Below are 24,631 nucleotides of genomic sequence, written 5' to 3' on the forward strand. Positions count from 1 at the left end.
TGAAAAGGAGCTGAGCCGTAAGGCAAAGCTCTCAATTTACCAGTCGATCTACGCTCCTACCCTCACCTGTGGTCATGAGCTATGGGTAGTGACCGAAAGAACGAGATCGCAATACAAGGCTGAAATGAGTTTCCTCCGCAGGGTGTCTGGGCTTTCCCTTAAAGATAGGGTGAGAAGCTCAGTCATCCGGGAGGGGCTCAGAGTAGAGCCGCTGCTCCCGCATCGAGAGGAGTCAGATGAGGTGGCTCGGCATCTGATCAGGATGCCTCCTGGACGCCTCCCTGGTGAGGTGTTCCGGGCACGTCCAACCGGGAGGAGGCCCCAGGGAAGACCCAGGACACGCTGGAGGGACTATGTCTCCCGGCTGGCCTGGGAACGCCTTTGGGATTCTCCCGAAGAGCTGGAAGAAGTGGCCGGGAGAGGGAAGTCTGGGCCTCTGCTTGCTGCTGCCCCCGCGACCCGACCTCGGATAAGCGGAAGAGAATGGATGGATGGATGGATAATAACCTTGATCCATATATTTTATGTCTTTCACATTTTACTATCTATGATATAGCACCTTTCATGCCATTCTATGCACACTGTGTATTACATAATGTCTTCAACATTTACTATTGTAATGGCCAGCCCTGACACAGACAGGCATAGGACACAGGTTCAAAGCACACAAGCGATTTGTTTTTTCTTTTTCTCTTGTGGGAAATGCTTTCCCCGTTCCCCACAAGTATAACACACAGTCCCAAGCACAACACAATACTTTTCTTTCTGCTTTTCTCTTTCTTTCTCCTCCACTCTTCCTCCGGCAAGCTTTGTCATCCTCCTTTTCCCAACTCCTTGAATGGAGTGAGGCAGCCTCTTTTATACTGCACCTCTTTTATCACCTTGCGGCAGCTATTATGTGTGGTGGAAGTGCTGCAGGCCCGGAGCTGTCCAGGCGCCCCCTAAGTTGGTGGCCACAGGTCAGGGGGACTGCCCTCTCATGTCCCGGAATAGGAATTGCCCCTCTCCTGGTCCCGGATTTTCCAGGCCTCCCGGTAGGGCACGGTCCCCGGCCGTCTAACACACTATCTATAATACAGTGGTGTGAAAAACTATTTGCCCCCTTCCTGATTTCTTATTCTTTTGCATGTTTATCACACAAAATGTTTCTGATCATCAAACACATTTAACCATTAGTCAAATATAACACAAGTAAACACAGAATGCAGTTTTTAAATGATGGTTTTTATTATTTAGGGAGGAAAAAAATCCAAACCTACATGGCCCTGTGTGAAAAAGTAATGGCCCTCTTGTTAAAAAATAACCTAACTGTGGTGTATCACACCTGAGTTCAATTTCTGTAGCCAACCCCAGGCCTGATTACTGCCACACCTGTTTCAATCAAGAAATCACTTCAATAGGAGCTGCCTGACACAGAGAAGTAGACCAAAAGCACCTCAAAAGCTAGACATCATGCCAAGATCCAAAGAAATTCAGGAACAAATGAGAACAGAAGTAATTGAGATCTATCAGTCTGGTAAAGGTTATAAAGCCATTTCTAAAGCTTTGGGACTCCAGCGAACCACATTGAGAGCCATTATCCACAACAGTGGTGAACCTTCCTAGGAGTGGCCGGCCGACCAAAATTACCCCAAGAGCGCAGAGACGACTCATCCGAGAGGTCACAAAAGACCCCAGGACAACGTCTAAAGAACTGCAGGCCTCACTTGCCTCAATTAAGGTCAGTGTTCACGACTCCACCATAAGAAAGAGACTGGGCAAAAACGGCCTGCATGGCAGATTTCCAAGACGCAAACCACTGTTAAGCAAAAAGAACATTAGGGCTCGTCTCAATTTTGCTAAGAAACATCTCAATGATTGCCAAGACTTTTGGGAAAATACCTTGTGGACTGATGAGACAAAAGTTGAACTTTTTGGAAGGCAAATGTCCCGTTACATCTGGCGTAAAAGGAACACAGCATTTCAGAAAAAGAACATCATACCAACAGTAAAATATGGTGGTGGTAGTGTGATGGTCTGGGGTTGTTTTGCTGCTTCAGGACCTGGAAGGCTTGCTGTGATAGATGGAACCATGAATTCTACTGTCTACCAAAAAATCCTGAAGGAGAATGTCCGGACTTCAGTTTGTCAACTCAAGCTGAAGCGATCTTGGGTGCTGCAACAGGACAATGACCCAAAACACACCAGTAAATCCACCTCTGAATGGCTGAAGAAAAACAAAATGAAGACTTTGGAGTGGCCTAGTCAAAGTCCTGACCTGAATCCAATTGAGATGCTATGGCATGACCTTAAAAAGGCGCTTCATGCTAGAAAACCCTCAAATAAAGCTGAATTACAACAATTCTGCAAAGATGAGTGGGCCAAAATTCCTCCAGAGCGCTGTAAAAGACTCATGGCAAGTTATCGCAAACGCTTGATTGCAGTTATTGCTGCTAAGGGCGGCCCAACCAGTTATTAGGTTCAGGGGGCAATTACTTTTTCACACAGGGCCATGTAGGTTTGGATTTTTTTTTCTCCTAAATAATAAAACCATCATTTAAAAACTGCATTTTGTGTTTACTTGTGTTATATTTGACTAATGGTTAAATGTGTTTGATGATCAGAAACATTTTGTGTGACAAACATGCAAAAGAATAAGAAATCAGGAAGGGGGCAAATAGTTTTTCACACCACTGTATAACCTCTTTCATGCCAAACCATCCATGTATTATACAGTGCCTTTCACATTTTATTATTAATCATATAGACATTTCATATCTGTTGTGCATTTCACACCTTTATACCTAAAAATTTGATTATCTCTATATTAAATATAAAATCCAACATCTGTCCGCTTTTCACGAGAGAACTGCTTAATTGATTTACAGTAGATCTGTTTTTTTTTTATAATTTGCTTGAACATTCCGGATGATTTTGCGACTTCTGTCATGGCCGTAAGTGGCCTAGTTCACTTGCAGGAGCGGTTTATTCGCACAAATCCAACAGAGAGGCTGTGGGCTCAGGGGAGGGGAAAGCGTGATGTCAAGACTGTAGAGCCGGGTGGGGCCCTCCTTCCTCACGTGCCAGCCTCCGTTCCAGTTGCTGTACCTCTTGGCACATGTTGGAGAGCGCCTTGCCTCCACTTAGCTAGCGATACCTGTTTGTTTACTGATTTTTAAAGTGTCCTGTTTCATTACTACATGGGGGATGGCTATTATAAAATAAATATATAAATTATCCATCCATCTATTATCCAACCCGCTATATCCTAACTACACGGTCACAGGGGTCTGCTGGTGCCAATCCCAGCCAACACAAGGAGCAAGGCAGGAAAAAAGCCCCGGGCAGTGCGCCAGCCCACCACAGGGCACACACACACTAGGAACAATTTAGAATCGCCAATACACGTAACCTGCATGTCTTTGGACTGTGGGAGGAAACCCACGCAGACACGGGGAGAACATGCAAACTCCACGCAGGGAGGACCTGGGAAGCGAACCCTGGTCTCCTTACTGCGGGGCAGCAGCGCTACCCACTGCGCAAACGTGCTGCCCTCTATAAATTATGTTTATATTAAATAACTAGAATTATGTTTATAATGCATTTTACATCTATTTATCTTTCCCTCTGTTTATGTCCTTTGAAATCTGTTATATAGTGCATTTCACCCCATTTATCTATCTATTGCTATTTAATGTCTTTCATATCTATCTATTTAATATAAACATGGCACCTTTCAACATCTCTCTATAACTGCAGTGCCTTTTGCACCTCGATGTCTGTCTGTCTGCCTGTCTTTCTGTTATAAACACAGTGCCTTTGACTTTTCATTATATAGTGCCTTTCACCCCTCTCTTTCACCATCAGCATCGAGATTTCCTGTACTGTCCTTCAGTCGTCTATCCATTGTACTCATCTGTCTGATTCTTCCTGGACTGAGTCAGTGGCAGACACCAATGAGATGATACCCCCCCACCCAGCTGACTCGCTCGCCCACTCACTCCTGCAGGTCACTATGAGAGTCAAAGGTGGCCCGTCGTGCCGTCTCTGTCTGCCTTCTTGAATGTGGGTCACCATTTAAATAGATGGAGTCACTTGAAGCTGAGGCGCTGCGTTTCTCTTTTAAAAAAGGAAATTTAAAGAACCTGCGTTGCCACAGTAACCGGGTCACCACTGCAAAATACCTGCAGACTTGAAATGTGCTAAGAGAGGACACCTCAGCATGGGACGCTTGAGAAGGAATTTCATTCACAGCAGAAGCAAATTGAGGCCGATTAGAACTTCTGAAGACAAAAAAAACAAAAAAACGTGTGCAGTCAGAACATTCTGGGGCCTTCAAACTGGGCCAAAGTGGAAAAAGGTTAAGCAAGCAGGACCTGGGACGTCTCAGCTGCCTTTAGCCAGGAGTAAGAGATCACCCAATAGACAAGTGGGAAACAGAAATGTGCAAGGCACTATATAATAGAAAGAGTAGATAAAGAAGGTGCTACTGTATATACAACATAATAGAGACAACTGTAAAAGACACTTTATGATAGATAGATAGATAGAAAGGCACTATATAATAGATAGATAGATAATGTGAAAGGCACTATATAATAGATACATGTGAAAGGCACTATATAATAGATAGATAGAAAGGCACTATATAATAGATAGATGTGAAAGGCACTATATAATAGATAGACAGATAGATAGATAGGTGCCAGTCATCCCGGCCAATACCCCTAGGCCGTCAGGTGGAACCCTCCCTGCAGCATGGAGGTGCCCTGAATGCCAGCAGGGAATTATGGACATTGGAGTTTTCATCCACAGCCCTGCTGGGTAGCACAGGGGCCACTAGAAGGCGCTGCAGGGGGAGCAACGAGTGTTTTGCCTACAATCCAGAAGTGCGTCCTGGTCACATGGGCAGAGGAAATGAAGAAAAAGAGTTTTGATGAGCTGAGCTGGGTGGCAGGGTGGCAACGTGTCTGGGAGAGTGGAGGATTGTATTATTGATTATTGATTGTTTATTTATGAGTATTGTGGAGAGGAGGGTGCTTTCTGCACATTATTGTAATAATGGTGTCTGGCGTCTGGTCTGAGGGTTCAAGGGGATGACAGCGCCCCTTATCTGTCACAATAGATAGATAGATGTGAAAGGCACTATATGATCGATAGTTAGATTGAAAGGCACTGTATAATAGATAGATAGATAGATGTGAAAGGCACTATATAATAGATAGATAGATAGATAGGAAAGACGCTATATAATAGACAGTTTAAATGAAAATGAGTTAATCACATTAACCGTTTGTGTTCACCAGTTATGTCTTCCACCTTTTTTTCTATACCTGCTTCCTCTGGCAAAGGGTGCTGAGGAGTTCAGAGCATAGGATGCCATAGCATAACCAATCCTAGAGGAGATGCCAGTCCATTAAAGGGCACAGTCATACCCACACCACCACTGAGTGTCTGTACTGACAGAGCTCTTTCCACAAACACGGGAGAGCAGGTCTGCCCAAAAGATTAAGTCAATGAATTGTTCGGTGGTGATGTAGTCTTCTGTGCCCACATGCCAGCCAGCACACACGATGTGCCTGGCTGTCTGTAAGGCCTACTTTGATCCTCTGATATTTTTCTTGTGATTTTCATTCTGCCGCTCTCCGTCCTCTCATTGCTGTCTGACTTTATATGAGCCGCCTACAGATGTGTGTCCCTGTGAGCTCAGACGGATGTCCTCAAAACCTTTGAGTTGCTGTTTGCTTCACACTGCACTCCTGAATTCCAATTGCTTTGTTTTTCCAGTGCACCTTGGTGTGACACTTTAGCACACACGCACGCACACACTGTTTCTCTCTGGTGGATTCTTCACTCCTTCTTTCACTTTCTATTGCTCTTACAATTTCTTTCTGTCAGCTCAATGAGTTCTCCCATTCACTAAGCTCCATCTGGCTTCAGGAGACTAAACTCCTTTGGAGAAGTCATTAGTTCAGCCATTTTGGAATTATTATTATTATTTTTTTGGTATCTACAGTCTTCTGTTTTTTTTTTTTTTCACTTAAAGCTGTTATTGAATAACCTTGAGGCGTACATGCTGGTATTCCTAGATTATAACAACAGCAGCATTACTTTCTCTAATACTCCATGTGGACAGTGACCCACCTAGACAGACACAACAAGGACATGCTAACTTCACAAACGTAGTGATCGGCTACAGAGACTTGAACCTTTTCACCAATTACCTCCTAACTTACTCGATGATGCAATCCATTGTCTGCAGGCCACAATCACCAAGGGGGATCACCCCCCACCTTGCTCAATTAAAACAATCAATTGTCCAAGCAAGTGATAAAATACCTACCGAGTGTCCATGTGCTGCATTGTTAAGAGTGTGACCAGCTCTCTGTTCATTAAGTCACCCAAGAGGCCTGTTGGGGGTCTTAATCTAGGACGTGGGTGAATACCTGGTCAAGAGAAATAAGACTTCTTATCTGTAAACTGTTATGAGAGAACAAAATATAAAGTTAAATGTCATCCGTGATCTCATTTTCTAATTTAAATGCAATGGTGAAATGTCAGGATGTCCTGATTAAACAGGCAGGCAGTTCTGTTCCACCAGCCCAGACAAGCTCCATATGCTTTGTGACCAACCTTTAGGGACTTGTGTAGATGGACACAAAGGCACAAATTGTAGTGACCATCTCAGAAAGACATGGGTGGACTTGGGTACTGACCAGCTCAGAGAAACACATGAAGAACATTCACACTTCGTTTGGTTAGTACTGGACTGGCCTAGAAAGACACGAGGAGAACATGCAGACTCCATAAATGTAGTCACCAGCTCAGACAGACATGTGGACAACCTGCCAAATGGACTTGGGTAACTGACCAGCTCTGGGAAGCACATGAACAAGATACAAATTGACATGGAGACAACCTGCCAACTGGAACTTGGTGACTGACCAAACACATGAATATGGTCAAACTTTATTTGGGTAGTACTAGAGCAGCCTAGTGTGACACAAGCAAAAACATTCAAACTCCACAAATGTAATGACCAACTCAGACCGACGTGGGGACAACATGCCAGTTGTTCTTGTGTGCTGATCAGCTCAGAGAAACACATGAAGAACATTCACACTTCATTTGGTTAGCACTGGACCAGCCTAGACAGACACGAGGAGAACATGCAAACTGCACAACTGTAGTGACCAACACAGACAGACTTGGGTGACTGACCAGCTCAGGGAAGCACATGAAGAACGTACAAACAGACATGGAGACAACCTACCAACTGGACTTGGGCACTGACCAGATGAGAAGCACATGGAGAATGGTCACACTTCATTTGTTTAGTATTAGACCAGCCTAGTGAGACACAAGGAGAACATGCAAACTCCATAAATGTAGTAACTGACCCAGATGGACATGAGAACAACCTGCCAACCGGACCTGGGTGACTAACCAGCTCAGAGAAACACATGAAGAACGGCCAAACGTCATATAGCCAGTTCTTGTGAGACACGAGGAGAACATGCAAACTTCACAAATGTAGTGACTGACCCAGATGGACATGGATAAAGCATGCAAACCTCATGAGGGATGTGACCAACCTGGGGTCAAAGGCTGGGATTCAACTGAAGTCTCCATACCCTGCTGCCTGCCCGTGACTGTTGGTTATTTATCATTCTGTCACTGTATAAATAAAATGTACTATTATTATTATTATTATTCTTCATTTTATTATTATTATTATTATTTCTGTTCTCTGTAATGAGTGACTTGTTAATTGGGTTTTCATTTTTCGGTGAGTTGTGCTCATACATTTCATATTTCCACCATTTGATCTGCATGTTCTCTTTATCTTTTTCTTCTTCCCTTTCCACACTTTTTCTCCCCTGATCCATCCGCCATGTCCGCCTCTACAGCTCGTCCGTTTCCTGCCGTCATACCCCATCCCCCCACCCCCGTGTAATTCTGGTTGTTGTCTCCTTCGTCGTCGTCTCCCGCGCTCATTTCACTTCATTTCTCGTGTCGTGTCAGCTGTGATTTCCGCCGCCTCTCTTGTCTCCTCCATCTCTCCCTCAGATTCTCATTCCGTCCTCTCCTCATCAGTCCTCGTGTCACAATCTTGCGCTCCTTGATTCTGATTACCCATCACTCTTTATAGTCCAGCTTCATTATTTCAAACCTTCCTTCATTTCTCAGCTGATCATTTGCAAGACGGATCCTTCGGTTTCTCTTTGACGTCTTCCTGGAATGATTCTCTTGCTTCAGCCATCATTATTTCTGTATCTGGATAATGAACGTTCACTTCCCGGCCCCTGTTTACTCCTTCTTTCCTATAGCTTTAGGATGATGCCTGACATCCCGCTGGTGTTTCTTTATTCAGTTCAGCTTCTGCTTCAGTCAGTCGCCCATATGGCTGGTAAAGTAGAGCTGTGGCTCATGCTGCTGCTCCAAAGGATTTGGGTTCAGCTCGCAACTTGATGGCTCTCTTTGTCTCTGGGTAACTCCTGTCTGCTTCTGTCTGGCAAATGTAGGAATTTTACATTATACATATCTCTCTGTATATAAAATCCAACGTCAATCTGTCTGTCTGTCTGTCCGTTTTTCACGTGAGAACAAATTACCGGATTTAGATCGGGTTTTTTTCTAAGATTTGTTTGAACATTCCGGTTGATTTTGTGACCTCTCTCATCGCACTAAAGTATCATAGTTCGCTTGTGGTACCGATTTATTCACGTTAATCCCAGAGACATGCAGTGGGCTTTTTTGCTGTCATCCATCCATCCATCCATTATCCAACCCACTGTATCCTAACTACAGGGTCACGGGGGTCTCATGGAGCCAATCACAGCCAACACAGGGTGCAAGGCAGGAAACAAACCCCGGGCAGGGTGTCAGGCAACCGCAGTTGCTGTCATTATTATTATTATCATCATCAACAGATCCTCTCAAGCTCAGCTACAGTCATACGAAAAAGTTTGAGGACCCCTCTTACTTGTTTGGATTTTTGATTCTCATTGGCTGAGCTTTCAAAGTAGCAACTTCCTTTTAATATCTGACATGCCTTATGGACACAGCAGGATTTCAGCAGTGACATGAAGTTTATTGGATTAACAGAAAATATGCAACATGCATCATAACAAAATTAGACATGTGCATAAATGTGGGCACCCCAACAGAGATATGACATCAATACTTAGCTGAGCCTCCTTTTGCTCCTTTGAGCCTCTCGACGCTGTCCTCCTATAGCCTGTGATGAGTGTCTGGATTCTGGATGGAGGTATTTCTGACCATTCTTCATAGCAAATCTCTCCAGTTCAGTTCAATTTGATGGACAGCCTGCTTTAAATCACCCATAGATTGTCGATGATATTCAAGTCAGCGGACTGTGGTGGCCATTCCAGAACATTGTACTTCTCCCTCTGCATGAATGCCTTTGTAGATTTCCAACTGTGTTTTGGGTCATTGTCTTGTTGGAATATCCAACCTCTGCGTAACTTCAACTTTGTGACTGAAGCTTGAACATTATCCTAAAGAATTTGTTGATGTTGGGTTGAGTTCATCTGACCCTCGACTTTAACAAGGGCCCCAGTCCCTGAACGAGCCACACAGCCCCACAGCATGATGGGACCTCCACCACATTAGGTAGCGAGTGTTTGTCTTGGATTGCGGTGTTCTTCTTCCGCCATGCAAAGCACTTTTTGTTCTTACCAAATAACTCCATTTTTGTCGCATCAGTCCAAAGCACTTTGTTCCAAAATGAATCTGGCTTGTCTAAATGAGCATTTGATACAACAAGCGACTCTGTTTGTGGCGGGAGTGCAGAAAGGGCTTCTTTCTCATCACCCTGCCATACAGATGTTCTTTGTGCAAATTGCGCTGAATTGTAGAACGATGTCCAGATACACCATCTGCAGCGAGATGTTCTTGCAGGTCTTTGGAGGTGATCTGTGGGTTGTCTGTCACCATTCTCACAATCCTGTCCATATGTCACTCCTGTATTTTTCTTGGCCTGCCAGACCTGCTGAGTTTAACAGCAACTGTGCCTGTGGCCTTCCATTTCCTGATTCCATTCCTTACAGTTGAAACTGACAGTTTAAACCTCTGAGATGGCTTTTTGTAGCCTTCCCCTAAACCAGGAGACTCAACAATCTTTGTTTTCAGATCTTTGAGAGTTGCTTTGAGGATCCCATGCTGTCTGTCACTCTTCAGAGGAGAGTCAAAGGGAAGGAAGCACAACTTGTGATTGACCACCTTAAATACCTTTGACCACTCATGATTGGACACTCCTGTCTATGAAGTTCAAGGCTTAACGAGCTCATCCAACCAAGTAATCAGCATTGAGCAGTGACAGGCATTCAAATCAGCACAATGACAAGGGGACCCAAATTTGTGCAGAGCCAGTTTTCACATTTAATTTCATTTCATAACTAAATACTGCTTCACTAAAAATCTTTGTTCGGAAAACACCGCAGTACTCCTAGGAAATGAAAGACATACCACTGTTATCTTTACTGTTGAAAGGGGAGTCGATTAATATGCAGGCTGAGAGGGGTGCACAAACTTTTTCATATGACTGTAGACTTAAGCGTCTGCAAACTGTCATCTCATGGTCTGCACTCATGATCTAAGAGGTTTAAGTCTGAGCCATTCAAGGACAGTTATCGTTTTTCCTTGTTTAACCCGTTTGATTGTCAGTTAAGAGCGAGACAGAGCCAGACAGGGCTAAGTGAGTCTCCACAGAAGATGTTAAGTCTTCTTTGAATCAAGTCTGTGTGTAGTGTTGCGTTGTTGAGATGTCCATTTTGTGTTGTCCCCTTGGGTCCCATTAGTGTCTGAGTATGAGGGGTATCTTGTATAAGTGTAGTACTTGTGCTTGCCATGTGTGTGGGACACTGTCAAATGATTTTTTTGCTGTCATTATTATTATTATTATTATTATTATTATTATTATTATTATTGACGGATCCTCTCAAACACAAATAGATTGGATGGGAAACATCTCCAAACTGCCAACTTCAGGTCTCTGCACTCGTGGTCAATGAGGTGTAAGTCTGACGCTCATAGTTTCTCCTGAAGTCATTCCAGCATTGTCTTAGTTGTTTTGGGTTATTTTCGTGCTGGAAGATGAACTGTCCCCTCATTCTGAGGTGGTATGCACTCTGGCGAAGGTTTTCTGGAAGGACCTCTCTGGATTTGGCTGCATTCATCCTTCCCTCAATTCTGACCAATCTTTCTGTCACTCTGAAGCACCCCCATAGCATGATGCCGCCCCCACCATACTTCATCGTAGGGATGGATGGTATTATGCCAGTGATGAGCAGTGCCTGGTCTTCACCAGACTAAGCGCTTGGAGTTCTGCCCAAAGAGTTCAGTTTTTGTCTCGTCGCACCAGAGAGTCTTTTTCCTCAGGCTCTCAAACTGTCATTTGTGTTTTTTTTTTTTCAAGAGGTGCTTCCTTCTGTCTGCTCGATCATAAACACAGGATTGATGGAGTGCTGCTGAGATGGTCATCCCTCTGAAGCTCTCTTAGAGTGGCCTTTGGGTTCTTGGTCACCTCTCTAATCAAGGCCCTTCTTGGCTGATTACTCATTTTGGCCTGATGGCCAACTCTAGGTGATTCCAAACTTCTTTCATTTCACAATTCTTAAGGCCACTGTGCTTCTGGGAACACTCAGAGCTTTACAAACAGTTCTTGGTGAAGAGCACCTTAGACAGACTTGGATTTGGTGTCTCAGTCACTGACGTTATGCTGGTGACAGCGAGGGAGGCTCAACCTAAAATGTGTGTTTCATTGATTTTCAGGTGCAGCGACAGTCACTAGGAGGGCTCCAGCTGTTCCCCAGGGGTCTCGGGTCATCAACTGCACTATGGCAGAGACCAAGATGAAGCGCATGAGGGAGTGAGTAGATGTTCGCTTTTTAGAATAAATTGAGTTGAGTTGAATTTTTTTTTTTTCTGTACAGAAACCTGATTTGTGTTAGAACATTAGAACAATCTAGACGAGAACAGGCCATTCAGCCCAACAAAGCTCGCCAGTCCTATCCACTTGTTTCCTTCAAGAAAACATCAAGTCAAGTTTTGAAAGTCCCTGTCTTACTGTCTACCACACTACTTGGTAGCTTATTCCAAGTGTCTATCGTTCTTTGTGTAAAGAAAAACTTCCTAATGTTTGTGTGAAATTTACCCTTAACAAGTTTCCAACTGTGTCCCCGTGTTCTTGATGAACTCATTTTAAAATACAAGTCTCGATCCACTGTACTAATTCCCTTCATAATTTTAAACACTTCAATCATGTCACCTCTTAATCTTCTTTTGCTTAAACTGTAAAGGCTCAGCTCTTTTAATCTTTCCTCATAATTCAACCCCTGTAGACCTGGAATCAGCCTAGTCGCTCTTCTCTGGACCTTTCTAGTGCTGCTATGTCCTTTTTGTAGCCTGGAGACCAAAACTGCACACAGTACTCAAGATGAGGCCTCACCAGTGCATTATAAAGGTTGAGCAGAACCTCCTTGGACTTGTACTCCACACATCAAGGCGCTATATAACCTAACATTCTGTTAGCCTTCTTAATGGCTTCTGAACACTGTTGGGAAGTTGATAGCTTGGAGTCCACTATGACTCCTAAATCCTTCTCATAAGGTGTACTCTCGATTTTCTGACCGCCCATTGTGTATTCAAACCTAACATTTTTACTTCCTATGTGTAATACTTTACATTTACTGACATTAAATTTCATCTGCCCAAGCCTGTATGCTATCCAAGTCCTTCTGTAATGATATAACGGATTCCAAATTATCTGCTAATCCACCTATCTTGGTATCATCTGCAAACTTAACCAGCTTGTTACTTATATTCCTATCTAAATCATTTTATATATTAAAATAGCAGCAGCCCTAGCACTGACCCCTGCTGGTCACCACTCTTAACATCAGCCAGTTCTGATGAGGTTCCTCACACCATCACCCTCTGCTTCCTGTGTCTGAGCCAATTCTGCACCCATCTAAAAACATCACCCTGAACTCCCACTTCTTTTAACTTGATGCCCAACCTCTCATGTGGCACCTTATCAAATGCTTTCTGAAAGTCCAGATAAATAATATCATAAGCTCCACTTTGATCGTATCCTTTTGTTGCCTCCTCATAGAATTCCAACATGTTAGTAAAACACGACCTCCCTCTTCTGAACCCATGCTGACTGTTCAGAATAACTCCTGTCCTTACCATGTGTTGCTCAATCTTATCCTTAATAATTCCTTCCATTAATTTTCCTGTGATGCTTGTTAAGCTTACTGGCCTATAGTTGCTTGGATCAGCCCTGTCACCCTTTTTATATAATGGGATGATATTTGCCATTTCCCAGTCCTTTGGAATCTCCCCAGTGCACAGTGACTTCCTAAAATATGTGTCAAGGGTTTATATATGTACTCACTAGCCTCCTTAAGAACACGAGGATAAATATTATCTGGGCCTGGTGATTTGTTTGATTTCATCTTATTTAATCTGAGCAGCTCTTCTCCTTTTACAATTTCCAAATCCCTCATTACCTCCTTAGTAGTCCCTGTTACTACTCTGAGGTTATCCACTTGCTCACTTGTGAACACCTCAGAATAATGTAAGTTTAGGGCATCTGCTATTTCATTGTCTGTATCTTTTAATTCCCCTTTACTATTCCTGATGAACTTGACCTCCTCCTTAACTGTTCTTTTACTACTAAAATACTGAAAGAATCTCTTGGGGTCTTCTTTCGCCTTATCTGCTATATTCCTCTCCAACTGTCTTTTAGCCTCTCTGATATCCTTCTTAATGGTTGCCCTCATGTTCTCATACGCGCTACAATTCACTTTGCAGTCATTAGTCTTATATGCCTTATACAGCAGTTTTTTCCTTTGCAGCTTCTTTTTTAAATCTTTATTAATCCATCGTGGAGTTTTTTTAGTGATATCTGCCTCTAATATCTCTACATAGAAAAGGCAAAGCCCTCACTGACTCCTCACTACTTCTCCCACTTTCCAATTAGGTGGGTAGCTGAAGTTTCGCGTGCTCATTCCTTACAGTGTACTTACAAAAGTTCGGTATGTTTCATGTCCTATTGCAACACCCAAGGGGGAGGGAAACGGGTGTACCCTCTAAACTGCATATATAAATAGGGGGATCCCCTCCTCACTATATCTGCGACTTCCAATATACGAAGTAACCCCTAATTCTCCATGCTCATCCTTTACACTGTACTTACAAACGTTAAGTATGTTTCATTTCGCACTGTGCCCTGTAACAAACTTTCGAAAATAACGTCTTCTTTTTGTAGGTTCTCACCATTATGCCGTGAGGAACTTTCGGAACGGACCTCTCCTTTTGGAGGTTTCATTCCTTATTTTCGTTAACAGAGGATTTATTTCACGGCAGAGACGCACAAGGGCCGCACAAGGACCCCTCATCGAAGCAGGTCACCTTTACTTTTCACTTTGTGCTCTCTGGAGCCTTGTGGCTTTCAAAGCCTTTTGCTAAAATAAACCTTTCTATTTTTATAAAGATTTTTTCGGCCCTTTGGGCATTTGACGGGCAACTTTTCAAAAAAGTGATTTTTCACCTGTGCTTTCGGGACCTCAGTACCTCACAACAGAACCAGAGAAATCAAAAACCAAACTGCTTAAACCCAAACGTTATTCAAAGAACCAAATGTCGAGAGTTAGAATCGTATAAATCATCACATTGATGACGTCATACGGTGTGACCTCCAGGACACGCCCCCTCACAACCGCTGTCACGTCATAACAATGAAGCTACAAAGTGGTATTGACCACTAAGAGCCAGATGACGTCACGGAAATTTTGAAAGTTAAACATTTTTAAAAAGAGAGAAATCAATAACTGCAATGCCTAAACCCAAAAGATATTTTAACATCAAAATCAAAAGTCAAGACAGAGAAAAGCTGAAGCCAAAATCGTAAATCATACTGAGAAACATTTATGCAAAGCAAAAGTCGTTCAGAAATTCATTTTGGATGATAGTTGTGAATTATAAATCATTGCATCAGTGACATACAGCAGGACTTCCACAACATGGCCTCTCACCACGACTGTCATGTTGTAGCAGCGAAGCTACAAAATGGGGTCAACCACAAGAAAATGAATTGGTACGACACTCTAATCAATATGGAGGACAACCTGAAGTTAAAAACCTCCTTTTATTCAGACCTCAGACATTTAGTTTGGTTTGCTGTTTGTTCTTTTTTTACTAGGGGGCTTTGCTTGCCAACCCCCTGGCCTGCGCTACACGCCAGCCACTTCTCATCTCTGCCACTCGCATATGTAGATTTCACTTTCACCAAACAACAAATGTTTTAATTCTCGCGGATACATCTCTTCATTGGGAAGAAACAATACTTTGCCCTGAAGGCAACACAATTTAGGCGATCTACAAGTCACTGACTTAAAGTTTAAATCCGAACCATATCTACATACTTCTGTCATATCACCTATGTCCATATATTCAATCTCTTTTCGCTGTTCCGTTATTTCACCGAGTAATATTTTCCATTTGTTTGCGCTAATGCGATCTTTTCTATCATTTTTTTGAGACTTTCAAATTTTCATACTTCCATTATCTCTAACCTGCTCTGCCTTTTTGAATTCTTTACGACGTTCAACTTTGTCATCTACTCTTTGTCTTTTATTTCTGACCCCGGCTGTGGTTAAACCTCTTGGCACAAAGTCATGTCTCACGGGACATGAAATAATCTCTCTGAAAAAGTCACATCTTGTCTCGTCCCAGGATTTTTTTTTATATAATAGAGAGATATATTTTAACAGAGAGATAACATTCCTTACAGTCGAGTCAAATTTAACAAATCAAAACAAAATTCGACCCTCACTCACAAGAAAGAGAGAAGCGACCATAAACTATTTTATAAAAGGAGCAAGAAAAGAAGGGTATTGTTTTCTGTGAAATGGAAGCTTATTCTAAAATGTCATTGATTAAGTCCTGCAATATTTTTTTTTAAAAAAAAAGTTTTGTACAGATCCTCTAAGTGAGAAATTTATTTTTTCCAATTTCAAATATTATAGAACATCAGTTACCCGCTGACTTAAGAGTGGTGTGCTGGGATTCTTCCAGTTGAGTAAGATAAGTCTACATGCTAATCATGAAGTAAAGGCAATTCCAGTTTGTTTGTCCTTCTCCACTTGAAGCCCCTCTGTGAGCCCACCACACACTGTCCAGGGGCCTCATGCATAACGCCGTGCGCAGAATTCACACTAAAACAAGGCATATGGGCAAAAGCGGAAATATGTGTACGCACAAAAGAATCCAGATGCATAAATCTGTACAAACGTCAACTTCCACGTTCATCCGCTCCATAAATCCCAGTCAGCGTGAAAAGTAACGCACGTGCACGCGCTTGCTGTCCCGCCCCGTCTCCTCCCAGAATTACACCTCTTTGAATATGCAAATCAATATAAATAGCCCTTCAGCTCAGCGTTCTGTGAAAAGACAATGGCAAAAGCACGGGGGGAAATAGAAGAATTTAAGCAAATATCAGGTGGAGGCAAAGAGAAACGTACTATGTGTTGGTTTAAGCAGTGATATAAACATCAAAAGGAAGTTGATCGAGTGACATAGTGTTGGAGAAACTTGAAAGTTCAAGTTCGCAAAGTTGCATAGTGCCGAAAAAAAAAGAAGTTGTCAGATATCAAAGTCGCCATGAAAAGACAAGTCGTAGCCCACCGTCCGAGTGTCATATGAAAGCTTATTAGGGTACAGAGAAGAAAAAAAAATAGGGACACAGTGGGGAAAAAAAGCATGAAATGTCAACATTAATCTCGAAATGTCCACTTTAATCACATAGTTCATTTTGTCATTAAACTTCATCTTAAAGTTGTTTAATTTACTAGTTTCTCAGATCCCATCGTAACTAAAGTAGCACGTTAAATGCTTTGTTTTGCATGTGTTCTTCTATGTGCTCTATGTGTGTGAATCACTCGCGTTTCTTCTTTAACGGGCTTTCTCTTCCGCCGACAGGACACAGAATCCATTACATTTGTGATATTACAGCTCTCTGATTAATTTAAATACTGAGATGTATACGTGATATCATTTTCATGATGATAGGAGTTAAAGCACGTTATTAAACATGGAGACACAGTGGCGCAATAATAGTGAAGAGCTGGCGCCCCCCCCAGAAATTGTTCCTGCCTCACGCAAGATGCTTGCTGCGCCGTGTGCTACCTTCGATGCAATACTTTATTGTAGCAGTCCTGTCTCTTTCAAACGTACTAACCTCCAATTCCTGTCCTTCCTTTTCTTTATCCAAGCAACCAATCGCCACACAATCAGCTCTGTAATAGACGTTAAGCCATCTGTAAGCTGAGAAAGCTGATTCTTCAAAACTTTTAAGGAACATTGAAATATCTTCATAGTACATGTTTAATTATTCTATCTATCTATCCTTCCAGTGTTGCGCCAGTCCCAGCAAGAATACAGCGCGAGGCAGAAACAATCCGTGAACAGAGCACCAGCTCGTCACTATCGCTGCGACACAGTGTCCTCACATGTGTAATTAATAACAATATAGATTATTTAAATGATGTTAACATTGTATCTGAATAATGTAATAAACATACTTTGCTGCATTTCATCTTAAAATTATATCAAGAGTTTCAAATCTTGGAAATCCAAATCGGCTTAGAAGCCAGTCATCATCATATGTAAATACGCGCTTTATAAAGTGGCTCAGGATGTGCAATATTATAACTGTATCACAAGTTTATAGTGAGGTGATTGTACTAATAAGTACAAACAGTTCTACAAGGTGCACTTGATGGACTGATGGAGTACGTTTAGAGTTCTTGGGATGCAACTGTTTGTGAACCGCGCGGTCCCTACAGGAAAGGCTCTGAAGCGTTTGCCGTATGAGAAGCATTTCAATAGACAGCATGGCTGAGGCAGCATGTGCTTGATGTTGTATACCGATAATTCCTTTTCGATCAGCTGCTGTAGAGCTGTGATTCCACACTCAGATACAGTGGGATAAATACTTGAGAGTAACAACGCTAAAGCAGTTATGGTATTTAGAATAGTTTGACCATTCCGTGGACCATTATATTGTCACAGGTCAATTACAATCAGATGCCTTAAACTAATAAACAATTAGTTAATTTCAGTGTATTTAAAAAGCCATGTCAGAGATGCGGATCTAAAAAAGAAAGGAACACCACACTGGATTGACGCTGGGTGCCGCCAGTGTGCAGAATAGAGCAGAGAACTTGCGTACGCCAGGGATTGAGCGAGAGTGAAAATGCTTTACGGCAAGATTAGTTTTTATACATCACAAAGTGAGCATGCAAACAGGTGTATGCAATATTTTTTTACGTGTGCACCGTTTATACATGTGGCCCCAGGTCTTTATAGCATGTATATTTGCTGCCCAGTAATAAAAATTAAAGTTGGGTAATGCCATGCCACCTTCTGCTTTAGGTCATTGTACAGTAAGGTCACCCTTTGGAACGCGTGGATGTTTCGATTTCCAGATAAATGAAGTTATGATTGAGTCTAATCTCTTAAAAAATAAGTTCTTAGTGTATTTTGGGAAGCTTTGAAATAGAAAAAAGAAGATTGGGAAGGATATTCATCGTAACAATGCTAACGTAAAGTGGAAGGTAGATCATCTAGTCACGTCCTGTTTAATTTTTTCCATTCAGACAGCAAAAATTTGTTGAAAACAAGCTTTGCATTTACTTGTAATATATACCCCTAGATATTTAAACTCATGAGCTAACATAAATGGGGAGGTGTCCAGTCCGATGTTACGTGCTAGAGAATTCACTGGAAAGAGCACGCTTTTATTCAGATTGATTTGAAATTCTATGGATGGATTTCATGGATGGATGGATGGATTTGAAATTCTGCTGGCACAGAATTTTGTGGGTCTGATATATACAGTACCATATCATGTGCATATTTTCGGTTCAAGTCCTGCTCTGAAAATCTCCTTTATCTCTGATGCGTTTCGAAACTAAACAGCCAATGGCTCAACGGCTACTGCAAAAAGAAATGGTGATATGGTACTTGACAAGGATGCCCCCTGTTTTAGGTTGAATTATCTGATGTAATGTTGCAAATAAAAACTGAGGCTTCTGGACTGGTATAAAGCAGTTTGATTCATGCACATATGTTTGGGCGGAACCTATCTATCTATCTATCTATCTATCTATCTATCTATCTATCTGTCTATCTGTCTGTCTGTCTGTCTGTCTGTCATATAGTGCCTTTCTATCTCCATATATTATATAGTGCCTTTATTATTTATATATTATATAGTGCCTTATCTATCTATCTATCTATCTATCTATTATATAGTGCCTTTCAGATCTATCTATCTATCTATCTATCTATCTATCTATCTATCTATCTATCTATCATATAGTGCCTTTCATATCTATCTATCTATCTATCTATCTATCTATCTATCTATCTATCTATCTGTCTGTCTGTCTGTCTGTCTGTCATGCCTTTCCTATCTATCTCTCTATTTAAGGCTGACTGTATTTTGCCTTTCATTTCCCGTCGACCCTCCTTTGCTTTCTCACTTTTGAGTTCTGTTTTTCAGACGCTCATTCCGTTTTCCCCATCCTGTCCAGTTCTCTCTTTTCTTCTTCACTTCTATTTACACAATTCTAATCCTTAAAACTTTTATTTATGAATAGTTTCTGTCTTCTGGGTGCCATGTCGCTTCCGTGCTCACTTGAGTTATGGCATCCCCTCCTTTTCACATGTTGTACTCCAAATGCCTCCAGTCTTTTTATTTTTTTTTTTGTGATCCCAAAATGTCAGGTGTGTGCGGTGGGTGCACTGAGTTGTGGATTTTTCCTCTAAAGTAGGTCAGAGTCATACAAACCGCAGAAGCAGTCAAAGTCCTGACATTCATTTGCAATCCCCACAGGATGCCCGGCTGAGGGAAACGGCAGCACCAGTGAAGTCGGCCCTGGACTCCTCACGACGTCCTTTGCATTTACATTGTAGGTCTGGCTTAGTGATGAAGGCAATGGACTGAAAAGCAGGAGATCTCAGTCTGATGTCTACCTATGTGATCCTCAGTGAGACACCTCACTTGCTTGGGTCAAAGTTGCAAAATATTCAATATGGATAAAGACAGCAGCAAAATAGAGAAGTAAATCAGTGTGACACACAGCCGGTCAAACAACGAGCTCATTGGACCCCAAGTCTTTTCATGGCGGTAATGCTAAAGGAACTTTCTGGAGCTCTTTGACCAGTAAAGCAGACTGCTGGCCATGTTGAAACTCAGAGAGTACCATTGACCGCTTTGTCTCCTTGGCACTTTTGTGGCACGCCTTAGGAAGAACGCAGTGTGGTGGGAGTCATAAGACGTCTACTAAAGCAGAAGTTTTGGACCAACCAGGACTGAGTGGGTAATAAGAGAAGCAGAGGTAGAAAAAAACCAGTTGTTAATGTAAATGTTTGCACTAAACAATACAATCTAGTCCTGAGTTAAAACAATTCTTATTGTGAAAAAGCAAAGAAGAAAAAAAATATATGGATAAAAACAACACAAAGGCTCTTACCCTGATGTGTACGCTGAGTCTCGTTCACTTCAGGAAAGGGGATCAGCAGCCATAAAAAACTGAACTCTGTTACAGCCCATGTCATAAATGCAACTCATCAGAAAAATCAAATTCAAATCAAATGTCAGGAGCCATTTTTGGTTCTCTGGAGCATTGGATACATAGAGCTTTGCAGAAGGAAAGAGGGGGAAATGAAAGGAAGGGACACAGTACACGACTCAGGAGGATGACTGGGAAAACTGGAAGAGTGGACGTGACTTATAGCAACAGCTACTTTCAGTACGACTGTAACTTTAAGAGGCTCGTCCTTTGGCCACAACAGCAGGAAGGCAAATCTCCTGAAAGTACGGCTGTGGATCATTCATTGGTAAAGAAACGCGCTTAACTCCCATTCAGTGTGTGTGTGTGTGTGTGCACAGGTCTGTCTATCTCAGAGTTCACCACAGTAGAAGTCACAGGAGGATCTGCTGAGTCTTAATTGTGCACTGGTGAGACATCATCCGGAGTCCAGGGGGCAGGTTTGGTCTCCAGGCTACAAAAAGGGTATAGCAGCGCTCGAATAGGATTTAGGAGTCGTAGTGGACTCGACACGATCAACTGGCAGACAGTGTTCAGAACACCTTAAGAAGGCTAACAGAATGTCGGGTTATATAGCGCCTTGATGTGTGGATGAGTACAAGTCACAGGAGGTTCTGCTCAAGCTTTATAACACACTGGTGAGGCTTCATCTGGAGTCCTGGGTGCAGTTTTGGGTCCACCAGACATAACAGCACTGGAGAAAGTCCAGAGGAGAGCGACTAGGCTGATTCAGGGCTACAGGGGATGAGTTATGAGGGAAGATTAAAAGAGCTGAGCCTAATGCTTGCATCAGGTTTAGGTCTTGTTAGGTTTTAATTCACAATTGGAGGTCTGAAAATGTAAAGTCCACCTTATGAGAAGGATTGAGGAGTCATAGTGGACTTAATACTATTGTGTTCATTAGCCATTAAGAAGGCTAACAGAATGTCAGGTTATATAGCGCCTTGATGTGTGGAGTACAAGTCACAGGAGGGTCTGCTCAAGCACTCGTGAGGGCTCATGTGGAGTCCTGGGTGCATTTTTGGTCTCCAGGCTATAATAAGGACATAACAGCACAAGAAAAGGTCCAGAGAAGAGCAATGAGGCTGATTCAGGGCTACAGGGGATGAGTGATGAGTAAAGATTAAAAGAGCTGAGCCTAATGCTTGCATCAGGTTTAAGTCTTGTTAGGTTTTAATTCATAATGGGAGGTCTGAAAAGCAAATGTACACCTTATAAGAAGGATTTAAGAGTCGTAGTGGACTCTACGTTATCAATTGTCAAACGGTGTTCAGAAACCATTAAGAATGCTAACAGAATGTCAGGTTATATAGCGCCTTGATGTGTGGAGTACAAGTCACAGGAGGTTCTGCTCCAGCTTTATAACACACTGGTGAGGCCTCATCTGGAGTCATGTGTGCAGTTTTGGTCTCCAGGCTACAAAAAGGACAGCAGCACAAGAAAAGGTCCAGAGAAGAGCAACTAGGCTGATTCAGGGCTACAGGGGATGAGTGATGCGGACGTATGTGTGTGTGTGTGTGTTATGTCACAAACAATGTTATTTGCTAGGATTTCTTTTAGTATTGAATTTCGTATTTTACTCCGGTTTATTGTCTTTTATTCTATTGAATGCCTTTGCATATCTTGTAACTATCGTGTTTTAATGTTCTATTCAGGAAACATCTGCATTCAATGTTACATATACCTGCTGTTTCTTTATGAGACGCTATGACGCTGCTTAAGCATGGGAAAGGCGCTATATTAAATACAATTATTATTATTATTATTATTATTGTTAAAAGAGCTGGGCCTTTCAGTTTAAGCAAAAGAAGATGAAGAGGAGACCTGAGTAAAGTGTTTAAAATTATAAAGTGAATTAGTCCAGTGGATCGAGAAGGTGACTTTTAAATGAGGTCATCAAGAACACGGGGACACAGTTGGAAACTTGTGAAGAGTAAAATTTCACATCAACTTTAGGAATTTTTTCTACACACAGAGAACTCCTGACACTTGGGATAAATGACCAAGTGTATGTGGTAGGCAGTAAGACTTTAGGGACCTTCACTACTCGACTTGATGTTATTTTAGAAGAATTAAGTGAGCTTTTTTAGGATAAATGGCCTGTTCTTCTCTAAATCTTTCTAATGTTCTCAAATAAATTCATAGCTTAAAAGCCCAGAAATGAGATTCCATATAATTAAAAATATAAACTATCATGGAGCACATGATGCACAATGAATAATGTTGATTTATGACTGTTACCCATAAGTATGATTCTGTTGCTTAGCCAGTGTCGGATATCGCATTTCTCTGACGTCACAGGCACACAAGCAGGACTGAGCTGTCATTAAGACGAGTGGGCATTTGTAACGCCAACCTGCAGATCAGCCCAAAGCTTAGGGTCTTAGTAGCTGAAGGGCTACCACCTCGTGTGATGTTTTACTCTCATCTTTACAGTAAAAGCTTCAAAATTCTCTTACATCCTGTGATCCCAGAATACATTGCAGTGTCCGCTCAGCACAGTAACTGAACCATAAGAGGGCCTTAAGAGACCGCATTGACCGTTAGAAGTCACTGGCAAATTTATGTGAGCGCACTTGCCAGCTTTTTTTTACATTAGACTCATGAAATTTAAAAATGATGAAGAAATGGGATGATTTATGGCTTTTTCAAAAAAACAATTCTCTGTTGGGCGAGCTTTGTGCTCATTAGACAAGAAGGCAGAACTCCTGGGAAAAACCTGCATAGTTAGTCCTTCTCTGTGCCTCACTGCCTCAGCTGAGTATTTTTCATGTATTCTCAGGATGGAAACTGCATTCTCATAATACAATTATATCAATTTAAATATTATTATAATACGAAAATATATTATCACTACCCAATTATTTTTATTTAATTCTACAGCTGACCCTTCTATGCCAAAGCATCTGCCACTGAACCTTTTTTTTTGGGCTTCAGCAATGTGACAAGCGGCAGACAAAGAAAATTCAATTCTTATTTTTATTTAACTTGCTTAAACTTATGACCTCAACATGCAATATAATTATTAAAATATAAAGCTGTATTGGTGCCACACGAGGTGGGGGGTTACTTGTTTATAGGTATATCCTGTTTGCTATTTGTTAAATGTTAATAATAACACTGCTGTTGTAGATTGCTGTTTGCTAATATGGGGTCTGCATCTTTAAACAGGTTTCCACAGATGCAGAGACGCTTGTGGGATTTGTAGTTTGGGGTTTGTGGGCACTGTACACATAAAACCAGAAGAGAAGGCGGCGGTGCCTTTTGATTGGTTCATTTTCCAATCGGCTTCATCCTCAGCAGCACCTAAGCCCCTTTATCAACTGGTGGAGAAGGATTGTCCAGATTTTGGGATGGCGGTGGGCTCCTTATTCCCCAATCCAGTCCATCACCTTGTCATCACTTTTCTTTGTCGTATTTGTTGTTTTTTATCATGGGAAATATATATAAAGTATATATATTCATAGGACTGAATCTCAATCTAATTATTAGGGTGATTACCTACCAGGTAACGATTGTGGTTGGTTGGCCAGTCGGGAAACATCTGCCACATCCTTTCAGTTGCCAGAAGCATCATTTATATATACTCGGGGATTCCCCCTGCTCACTTCGCTTGTCACCTGCGCTACACACCAGCCACTAAGCATCTCTGCTGCTCCCGTTATAAAGAGGGGGGATGAACGCACCCGAAGGAGATGCAGTCGCTCCTCCGAAACCCCCTCTTAAACGGTGATACAATGGGAAACAAATTTTTTTTTTTTACCTCCTCTTTGCTCGATCAGCTGCTGGCTTGCTGCTGCCGTGCCGTGTGATCTTCATCTCGCGCGGCGCTTTGAACATTTAAAAGCCTGCACAGCAGCTGTCTTTGTCATCTACTCTTTGTCTTTTATTTCCGGCCCACGGCGTGGTTAAATCTGTTGGCACAAAGTCTCGTCGTGAGTTCTTGATATTTTTTTAGCTTATAATTTAAAAACGTAATAAGAATCTGAAAGTCTAACAACATC

General features: G+C 42.0%; 1 protein-coding gene across 1 annotated transcript in view; it reads left to right on the forward strand.

Moving 5' to 3' along the window:
- Window positions 1-24,631, forward strand: part of nek11 (NIMA-related kinase 11) — a 302,567-nt gene that overhangs the window by 219,661 nt on the left and 58,275 nt on the right. Inside the window, exon 15 of the mRNA XM_039737379.1 lies at window positions 11,776-11,872. Within this exon, the coding sequence (XP_039593313.1) occupies window positions 11,776-11,872 (97 nt within the window). The remainder of the gene's footprint in view (window positions 1-11,775; window positions 11,873-24,631) is intronic.

This window comes from Polypterus senegalus, chromosome 15, assembly GCF_016835505.1.
Source record: "Polypterus senegalus isolate Bchr_013 chromosome 15, ASM1683550v1, whole genome shotgun sequence".
Classification (NCBI taxonomy): Eukaryota; Metazoa; Chordata; class Cladistia; order Polypteriformes; family Polypteridae; genus Polypterus; species Polypterus senegalus.